We start from the raw sequence: 10348 nt of genomic DNA, 5'->3' as shown, positions 1-10348 counted from the left end.
GATTATCATTATATTTTATTATCAATCAACATAAAATTTTGCTGATATACAGTCTTCAAATCAATAGAAAGAGTATGTGGGCTCTATTATTTCTTACGGAGTTTCTATTTTCAATTATTTTTGGACCACCAACTTCTTTTATTTTTGAGATACTTTTAAATGTTTGAAAATTGTATATTAATGCCCATTCTATTGAATAATAGAAGAAAACAAGTTCTTTTATTATATTGTATAAAACAAGCTTTCCAAAAACGAGTCTTACCAAATAAGTTCTCAGTTATAAGTTCTGTATAAATAATACAATATGAATACAACTATAATTTTCATCCACACTAGGATGAAGGAAAGGAGAAAAAAAGTCAAAACTGAGAATGTAAATTGTCATTTAAAGAGCAAAAGAAGTTAAAAGCATTTGAAATTGAAAATGATTCTCATTGAATGCCCAGGAGCTTCAGATTAAATTTATGAAAATTTGCATTGTAAAAGGATTTTGTTCGCATGGTTTTTCTCAAGAATAAGCAGGCTAGCAAAATGGGTCACTGGATCGTGTTCATGTCGTGTCAAATTTAAATCGACCAAACATGACCCATTTAATAATTATGTTAAAATATTAGGACCCAAACCTGACACGAAAAATAAATGAATTATCCAATAACTCATTTAATATCTATATATTTAATAAATGTTACACACACATACCCCAAACTTTTACAAATTTACACAATTTAAAGTTTAAATTATGTATATGTAAATAATATTACATATCGATATCATAAAATATACATGTATATCAATATTTTACACACTTACACTATTAAAATTCTAAATTTATATAAATTTTTATAAATAAAACATTATGTACATGTCCATCTTCCCAAAAAATAAAAAATAAAAAGAGAGAATCATGTCTAATATTTGAGTTTTAATGAAAAAAACCTAAAAATTAATTTAAAATAGAAAATATAATTGTGTCATTGTTAAGGTAAATTGGTCAAGAACTTTAACATTAACCCAAAACAGACAAAAATCGTGTCAATCCAAACCCGGTTCATTTAATAATCGTGTCAAATTTAACGACTCATACTCATTTATTCGTATCGTGTTCATGTCGGGTAATCGGGTCGTGATAAATTTTACCAACTCTAAGAATAAGATTGGAGGGTTAGTTATAAAATTAAATGGGTGTTGATAGAAATAGTGCTATTGTTAAATATTCTTAATGTAGTATCTTAGAAAAGGTGTTTTATAAGGAGTTTTGAGGGGTGTTAACAGTCAACTCTTAATAAAAAATGATATTTGGCCGAAATTCCGTTAAATTGATTATTCTGAACATTTTTTCTTTTTGTTTGGGCGATGGCTGGAAAAGAGGGCATTGCCCAAAGACAGTTGCCCGGCAATGGGTCATCTCCCAAATTTGGTTTGACTATAACGAGAAAGGTTAATTTCGATCATTTTAGATGAAAATTTGAGCCAAAGATAAGTGTTGTTAGATTAGATAGTGGGGTGGCACCTTTCATTAATCTTATAAAATCCCTCATTCTTAAAATTACAATAAAATCCAATAATAAATCTAATTAAACCCCTATGTTTCCCTCTCACGAAACTCTTTAGACACGCCCATATCAAAATCCATGCATACGAATCATACACTTTTTTTTAAAAGCCTCAAAACTCTTTTCTCATTCTAATTTCATGTAAGATTTTACCAAATAAAACTTTAACTTATAAAATTACTCTTTTGAATCAAATGTCATTAAACTAAAGTACTCCTAATTTTAGGATCCAAAAACAAACACTCTGAAATTCAGTTTCAATTCGGCTTCTTGAGGTCTTGAACGAATCTGAAAATTGGACTCTATTTTCTGGATTTTTTCAGGGAGAGTAATTGTCGTTTAAAACAAGGGAATTTTCAGAATTAAAGCGAGTGCTAATAGCAATAAGAGTTCGGTACATTTCTAAATGGGGTTTACTTAACCCAGCAGAAATCATGGGCACATGCCACTGAAGCCCAAATTCAGAACGACATGTGGCAAGGGTAACCCAAGTCCAAGACGCTTTGCACGGTGGGGAAACGGCGTCGTGTATAGGGATTCTCAGACCTCAGTTGTTTCCACGCAATAGACAATACGACCTCGGAGCAGCCTTCCTCCGAAAAAAGTGGTAGCGGCTTTGAATGGCGAAGTGCCACTTAACAACCGGATCGACTGACCAATCAACTTGCTGCAGCTGCAGACGTTCCTTTTCACTCTCTCACATATTACTTGACGTCATGACCTTTCGCTCTCTTGTAGAGCCATTATCTGCTTAATATTTTATTGACACTGTTCTTTTATTATTATATAACTAGAAGCAGCCAGGTCTCCAAAGTTCAATGTCTACAGGTCGCTCAAATACAAATTTCTCTATTATCATATAATCATTAAATCCTAATCTATCTATATTATTTGTGTGTTGGATAATCTGCAGCTCGAAAACTTAAAGTAATGGCGAGCGTATCAAACTCGCTATCATTCAAGCACGGACTGTCCCTCTGGTGTCCTCAGTCGCCGTCTCTTCATCGAATTCGGCATTCTTCTGCTAGAAACTTTCAGAGGAGAGGCTTTGTCGTCGCATACTCATCTTTTGCAAATGAAAATCGAGAGTCAGCTATTTTTAATTTTTTTTTACTGTTATTAATTTTATTTTTTTTTCGTTGTCACCTGATGGGATGTTCGAGTCAATTTGGCAATTGGCGTTTTCAGATTTGTGATCGTTGGTGGGGGCAATGCAGCGGGTTATGCGGCGAGGACTTTCGTCGAACATGGAATGGCTGATGGACGCCTCTGTATCGTCTCTAAGGAGGTAGTTTAATTGCATTTGTGTTGCGTTTTAATCGATCTTGAAAATGTAATGCTATCAATTTTGGCTAAGCTTGATTTTCCAGCAGTTTGTACTCTATTTTGGATGATTGATTATGAAATGTTGATATTATGAGCTTAATAAACATTTAACTGTACGTTTTCATTTTTCACTTATTTGTTGGCATTGTTGTGGCAGGCTTATGCGCCTTATGAGCGTCCGGCTTTGACAAAAGGTTACTTGTTTCCCCTTGACAAAAAGCCGGCGCGTTTACCTGTAAGAATTATCAATCATGCATTTTCTATGGCATTATGTGATGCATGAACCGCTATTTTGATTCTTCTTTATAAGTAGTTAGATTTGCCCTGTTTAATTCAGGAAGGTGATAGAGTTAGAGAGCTAAATTCATCGACATTGGTGATTATGACTTTGCTTAATTTTTATTGTGTTATAACATGTGATCTTAAGTTTCCATTGATTAGGTGCTTCAGTTTTTTTATGTTTTAGTTATGTATGCTATTCTAATTCCTTGGATTGAATTTCATCATAGGGTTTTCATACTTGTGTTGGATCTGGTGGCGAGAGACAAACACCTGAGTGGTACAAAGAGAAAGGAATAGAGGTGTTATTTACTGTCTTCTTACTACTTAAATTGTCTATTTTGTGCTAGTGTTCTTTTTGCTTAAAGTTTTCATTTTTGGTAATTCTTTATTTTCCATTTTCATTTATAAATAAGCAGTGCAATTAATTTGTGAAATTCTACTTATGATGTGTTTTTTTTTTTTTTTTGGGTGGGTTCTATTTAGATGATTTATCAAGATCCTGTGACAAGCATTGACATTGAAAAGCAAACGTTAACAACAAATTCAGGCAAACTGCTTAAGTATGGATCCCTTATAGTGGCTACTGGATGCACAGCCTCAAGGTACTAAAGATTTATTGGGTTAAGTATGGATCCCAATTCATGCATTTCTCCACTATAAAGTGTACGCATTAATAGGTTTAAAGATAAGAAACACTGATATTTTGTCCTCTTGGTTTCAGATTTCCAGATAAAATCGGAGGGAACCTACCTGGAGTCCACTATATTCGAGATGTGGCAGATGCTGACGCACTGATATCGTCTTTGGTAATTTTAGTATCTTTCAACCTGCAAATTCAATTTTTGTGAAATAGTATGTGAATGAATGTTTAAACAACTGGTGAATGAATGTTTAATTTGAATGTGAATCCTAAATTTGCAAATATGGTTTAAACAACTGGTGAACTTCATCTCTTTCCAGCTTCATAATTGTGAATGGTTGAAATCTTAGTCGTAATTCTATTGTCCATGGAAAGAAAAACTATATTTCTATCAGGCATGTACTTTCTTTCTTTGGTGTTGGAAATGAATCTAGCATTCTGAATTCTGTTTATTACATTATTTCTTGATTTAGGATCTCTGGAGTTGTGACTGATCAGCAAAATGCATAAACTTGAAAAGAAATTTCATTTTACTAGCAATCTACACACACACACACACACACACACACACATGTATGTACACACCAGCAAACCATTATCTGCATTACGTCCTTGCTTTCTTGTAAAGCTAAAATGAGGCACTAATTGGGGACATTCAATTTTAAGATCTGACGATAGAAATCTGTGCATAAGATTATTCTTCTGTGAGCTAATCTTTTGTAATTTTCATTTTCCCTGTAAAATCAAAATCTCATGACTATATCTCATGGAAATCTATATATATGTCATGCATTGCTAAAAGGTTCTCGAGTGTACTATTTTTATCTTATTGTAATGGAAATTCCTAATCTATTTTGTAGGAGAAAGCAAAGAAGGTGGTTGTTGTTGGTGGTGGTTATATTGGCATGGAAGTTGCTGCGGCAGCAGTCGGTTGGAAACTTGATACAACGGTACATATCCCCTTTTGAAGCTGCCATGATTACTTGATATGTTTCTGGCCAGATATTGTACATTTGCATTAATAATGGATTATTTGAATAAACCTTCTTACATGTTAAATTTTCATTTACATTACAAAATAGATTATATTCCCAGAGAATCACCTGTTGCAAAGATTGTTTACTCCTTCACTTGCTCAGAGATATGAACAATTATACCAACAGAATGGTGTCAAATTTGTTAAGGTAGTCTCTGTTTCTCATTCCCTCCCAGGAATGCACACCTTTGTACCTTGTTGGCTGCATTTAACCCTAGCCATATGCATTAGCTGTAACTATTTTACTTTGTTCAATTACTTACCAGGGTGCCTCCATAAAAAACTTAGAAGCTGGTTCTGACGGACGTGTAGCTGCTGTTAAACTTGAAGATGGATCAACCATAGATGCAGACACAGTAATTCTTTTGCCTTATGATCAATAATTTTTCTTCCCTTAAATTGGCCTTTAATGTCGAATGTTTGTTTACATCTCACAACATACAGGTGAAACTGTGGCAATATCTGCACTGCTTGTGTTCTCATTAGAAGATGGATTGGGCAAGTTGATAAGACAGACAATTCATTTCTCTTTTCATTGTGCAGATTGTTATTGGTATTGGAGCAAAACCTACTGTTAGTCCTTTTGAAAGGGTGGGGTTAAACAGTTCTGTGGGTGGAATACAGGTGACTACTGACAACAAGTTTTCTTGTCTCTTTAGATTTGACCCATGCATAGATTAACATATATAAAGTGTGCTAATATCGTGTAAACTTAATGTGCTTCACGAAGTAATTTATAGAGTTTTTGCCATGTTGAACTTTGTTCCCAAAGCTATAACTCATAGCTGTTCAAATTCTAAAATTACTCTGTGTGTGTGTGTAATTAAACTTTATGAATTTTCAGGTTGATGGTCAGTTCCGAACAAGAATGCCTGGAATTTTTGCAATTGGAGATGTTGCAGCATTTCCATTGAAGGTACATCTCTGTCTAATAAAGCAGCTCTTACCCTTTTCTCTTTCTACTTCCCTCCTTTTTTGTTTTTTGGGATTCTGACACATGTTTTGACCGAACAGATGTATGACCGTATAGCACGAGTGGAACATGTTGATCATGCTCGTCGATCCGCACAGCATTGCGTTAAAGCATTACTTAGTGCACAAACTCACACGTATATCCAACTTTCTATTATGACTTAAGACATTATTTGTCTGTCTTTCTTTATCCTCCACATACATCTTTATTAATAATTTCATTCCTGCATGAACTCCAGATATGATTATCTTCCATATTTTTACTCGAGGGTTTTTGAGTATGAAGGAAGCCCCAGGAAAGTGTGGTGGCAGTTTTTTGGAGACAATGGTGAGAATCTCTTACATCTTCATTTCTTGGAGTTTTCATAATTTGTTCTTCTTTCATAAATTTTGCTTGATACTTACTTGTAATTTTATTGTACAGTTGGAGAGACAATTGAAATTGGAAATTTTGATCCTAAAATTGCCACTTTCTGGATAGATTCTGGTAGTCAGATTATAGCCTTTACTTGCTTTCTCTCTTTTACTTCATCTTGCTTTGTCCTGTTTCTAGTAAAACAGATGGTTAATTCATTGTTGCTGCCCCGCAGGTAAATTGAAAGGAGTCCTTGTAGAAAGTGGGAGTCCTGAGGTACTAAGATGCTGCTCTTAACTTTTCAGTTTCTTTTTTGCGTATTTGCTATGAGTAGAAGAAGTCGAACAAAGCAATATAAGAAAGGAGAGCAGTATTATCAGCCTTGTGATAAAACCTTGAATGATGGTAGTTTCTAATGTTTGATTTACCGTATTGAGAAACTAATGTCTATTATTATACTCCAGGAATTCCAACTCCTCCCTACTCTTGCGAGGAGTCAGCCTTTTGTTGACAAAGCAAAACTTCAACAAGCATCTTCAGTTGAGGAGGCACTGGAAATTGCTCGGGCTGCCCTACCAGCGGAGGCTGCAGTTTAGACCAGTATTGATTCTTGAAGTTTCCAGTCATCCCTCAGATATTTTGTTTATGATTTCTTTGTCAATAATCTCGATTCCAGGGGTTTATTTCTTGTTACCAAATCCTGGATCTTCACTGTTGTATATTAATAGGAGAATGATGAACATTATGCAGATATTAGAGAGAAAGAGGGACTTTAATGGGTACACCTCGATTTTCAGGTTGTAGATTGGTTTTGGATTTGGAGTTTGGACATCGTCCTGTTATGATTATCTACTTAATGCGTATGATTGATGGACCATAGTGTTCATCCCTCGATGCTACAGCTACTGGCTCCTTTTCACGTCTGTTAATAATGGACAAATAACCTTGATAAGAATACAGATAGCTGTAACATTAGTAACAAGGATTGGCTTTCTTTGTTTCTTGCTTGCTTCTTTCCTGCCTTCGTCTCTTCTGATACGAATCCGATGCACAAAATCTCAATCTCATCACCACCTGGATCGGAATCGGTTCAAAGTCCCTGGAAACCGAAAAATCTCTTTTTTCTTGCTGTACCCAACAATGGACATGGACTTAATCCCTGCAACACAAATTACAATCAACTCAGGCTCAGCTCAAAGTAATTGAGGCTATCTAACCTGCTGCAATATACGTAATACGTTACCCGATATTCAGCACCAACATATTCTGCTTTCATGGCCTTTGTCATTTCATCATTGGCAATCGTAACGCGTAAGTAAACTCTCAGCATGAATATATTCTGCAACAAAAGCAATCTTAGAAAGTCAGTGACAATATCATCAAAATAGACATGTAAACCGTCGAAAAATTTAATTTGCCCTACACGTTCTTGGACACTGAGCAAAATGATCCTTGGAGTTGGGGGGGTGGCGGCACTAGTTTTATTAGTGTCGTACTCATAACTGATTGCCGTCGTCGACAAAATGAAGTGTCGGACTTGGTTAGTCTTAAGCACCATTTTGTTATGCTTTTCAAGTTCCTTAAAATTAGTGCTATGAGATATGAAGTTTGCGGATTGAATAGACTGGCTCCTTATGGGCCGTCGAAAAAATGATTTATGCAAAATAGGGAGGGTTCTGTCTTATCGAAAGATAAAAGAAGTAATAATATAATTACATATTTTTGTATAATTTTTTTTTAAATTGATGTGGTATGATTTAATTGGTTGAATTAAATTTTTCTTGGTCCACATAATTTATTTTATTATTTTATATTTTTATTCAACTAATGAATTAATTCCAAATCAATTTGTACAATATAAATTTATACAAGAGTTTATGACTCTATCATCACTCAAGATCAAGATCAAGTGCTTCCTTCAAATAAAATTGGACTTGGAAAGGCAATTATTTATTATATATAAAAATTTAGTATTAAGTTGAGTTGTGCTTATTTTATTTATAAAAAAAACCAATAGAAAGTTCAACTAGCTCAACGTTCTTTTTTATTTGCTGGGTTAATTTGAAAAAATATAAGTGCATTCCAATTTTCGCTTAAAAAAACAATTGTTATAAAAGCATTCACATTTCATACATGAAAATGTGCATCCTTATCATCTAACAAGTTACAAGTTCGCTTTTGACACCATGAGGTAACAAAGAAGTAATGAGTGACAATTTCGTCGCACAAATATTTTAAGAAATTATTGGACTGTTGTAGCTGACCAAATAACTATATCTGCTTTAAAGATTCGAAGACGGTATTCCTTTTGCCTTTCCTGAATTTAATACAAAGTTTTAATATATTAATGTACCTTTCGTGCATGGTTGGATTTTTTAGTACTATTCAGAAGGGTGCTTATCATGCTGGCGTCAGCAGTGGCGCATCCTGATCGATTTGTCTCAAAATGACTTCAAATCACCCACAACAGATAACACTGACTTCATTGAACTAAATTTTGTGAACCATAATCTATTTGTTAAAATGACAACATTGATGTGGACCGTTGGATCAATCCGATCGCCCAAATCATGCGTCGGGATGAAAATAAAACACTCGAATCACGAAAGAGTATTGAATCTCTATACGAGGAGAGTAATTTTAGGGTATGTTTGGGATTGAGGTGCTGTAATTTTTAAGTTACAGTTGCTGTGAAAAAAAGTTATAATTATGAAATAAAAGTTAGTAATATGTAATAAATATAAAATTTAAATAATAGTTTTAACAAAATTATTAAAGATATAAAAGATTTTTCATGATACAAGTGAAAAAATACATTAACATAACTTATAAGATACAACAGTTAGTGCTTACCAAACACTTTAGTGCTATAGCTTAGAAGTTACAGCTGCCCAACCTCAATCCCAAACGCACCCTTATAATAAGAAGAATCCTTATTTTAAGGAAATCCCCTCACGTCATCAGTCGGCTGATTATGAACCAGGATCGAACCAATGGTGAACTCGTTTGTAATCGCACGTAGCTCGGTTCAAACCAAGATTCTGTTTGGTTCAATTGATCCGACAAATAGGTGTATTGGTATAAAATAAGCATATTTCTTACTATTTTTGTAAAGGTCAATTGAAGAGGTGTCGTCAGTTGCAATACTTTGTGCGAGCTTAATCAGATTATTTCTTTCAATATTGTTGTGGAATTGTGATATTTGAATTAAATCCATGCATTTTTTTTTTAATGAGTACATGTCAATATTTTAAGATCGCCGAGAATTTAAAAAATCAATAATAAAACTACTGTATTAAGGGAAAAAAGGAGAGATTATCTATAACAATTTTTCAAAGAAAAGAAAATTGATCTTACTGATATCTTACATATATTATACGTGTTAGATATTTATCGAAATGAAACTTTTTTTTTTTTTTTTTTTGTGTGGAGAGACAACATTACATATAATTTGTGATTCTTTTCCACTCGTTTGGAATAAAAAATTCCCTACATTTTCCTACAATAATTATAAAGTTTAGTTTAAAAAAATGAAAATATCTTAGTAATTAACTAACTATATAATATAGACAAACATTCTAGCTAAAAAAAAAATTGTTAGTTTAATTAAAGTTTAATGGTCATACTAATAAAGCAGTATTAGAAACACTAAATTTGATATAAAATCAGAAAAATATTGAAGTTAAAGTAAGTTCTTGATAGTTTTACCTTATAAGGGTAAAATAATTAATTTGTACTTTTATGCCAAAACATTCCTTATAATCAAATATTATTAAAAAAAATCTAAGTCACAAAAAAGTAAATTAAGATAGACTTAATTAATTAGTTCTCCATAATTCCTTTTTATTTGAATATTTTTAAAAATAAGTGCACTTTTTTACTATTTTTCTGAAAATAGAATAAGTTTACAAAAATTATGGAGTGGAGGTCTCATCACCGATTTAATATTACAGATGGTAATTGTTGATGCGAGATTCCGGTTCTCCTCGTTCTACGATCAGGATCTCTGCTCGATCAACTTCGTCACTACCAGGAGGTCTCCTCGCCAGGCTTCTTCTCCGGAGGTCCCTGCGTACACAGATAAGTCAGAGTACGCCGGTTGTTTTCCCGGCGCAAACCCTCCGACGCTCAAGTCAGATATGAAGGTTCGGGAAAAGCTTGCCACAGGTCTTATGGCGTTTCTT

At 33.7% G+C, this 10348-nt stretch overlaps 1 protein-coding gene across 2 annotated transcripts; it reads left to right on the top strand.

Moving 5' to 3' along the window:
• The first annotated feature begins 2125 nt into the window (after positions 1-2125).
• LOC102615220 (monodehydroascorbate reductase, chloroplastic/mitochondrial) lies at positions 2126-7065 on the top strand. 2 transcript variants are annotated; one of them, XM_006476437.4, is made up of 17 exons: positions 2128-2381; positions 2467-2641; positions 2742-2841; positions 3037-3114; positions 3389-3460; positions 3645-3763; positions 3883-3967; positions 4662-4751; positions 4884-4985; positions 5104-5193; positions 5381-5461; positions 5682-5753; positions 5852-5946; positions 6049-6137; positions 6234-6296; positions 6400-6440; positions 6629-7065. In XM_006476437.4, the coding sequence occupies exons 1-17, from the start codon at positions 2372-2374 to the stop codon at positions 6758-6760; spliced, it is 1494 nt and encodes a 497-aa protein (XP_006476500.2). In that variant the 5' UTR covers positions 2128-2371; the 3' UTR covers positions 6761-7065. The 2 variants fall into 2 exon arrangements, 1 of the variants encoding a protein (XP_006476500.2); XR_001508101.3 differs by lacking the exon at positions 6049-6137 and having other exon boundaries at positions 2126-2381; positions 6629-6737.
• The last annotated feature ends 3283 nt before the right edge of the window (positions 7066-10348 follow it).

This window comes from Citrus sinensis, chromosome 3 (assembly GCF_022201045.2).
Source record: "Citrus sinensis cultivar Valencia sweet orange chromosome 3, DVS_A1.0, whole genome shotgun sequence".
NCBI classification, from domain to species: domain Eukaryota; kingdom Viridiplantae; phylum Streptophyta; class Magnoliopsida; order Sapindales; family Rutaceae; genus Citrus; species Citrus sinensis.
The sequence above is the reverse complement of the archived record's forward strand: the minus strand, read 5'-3'. Positions and strand labels throughout refer to the sequence as shown.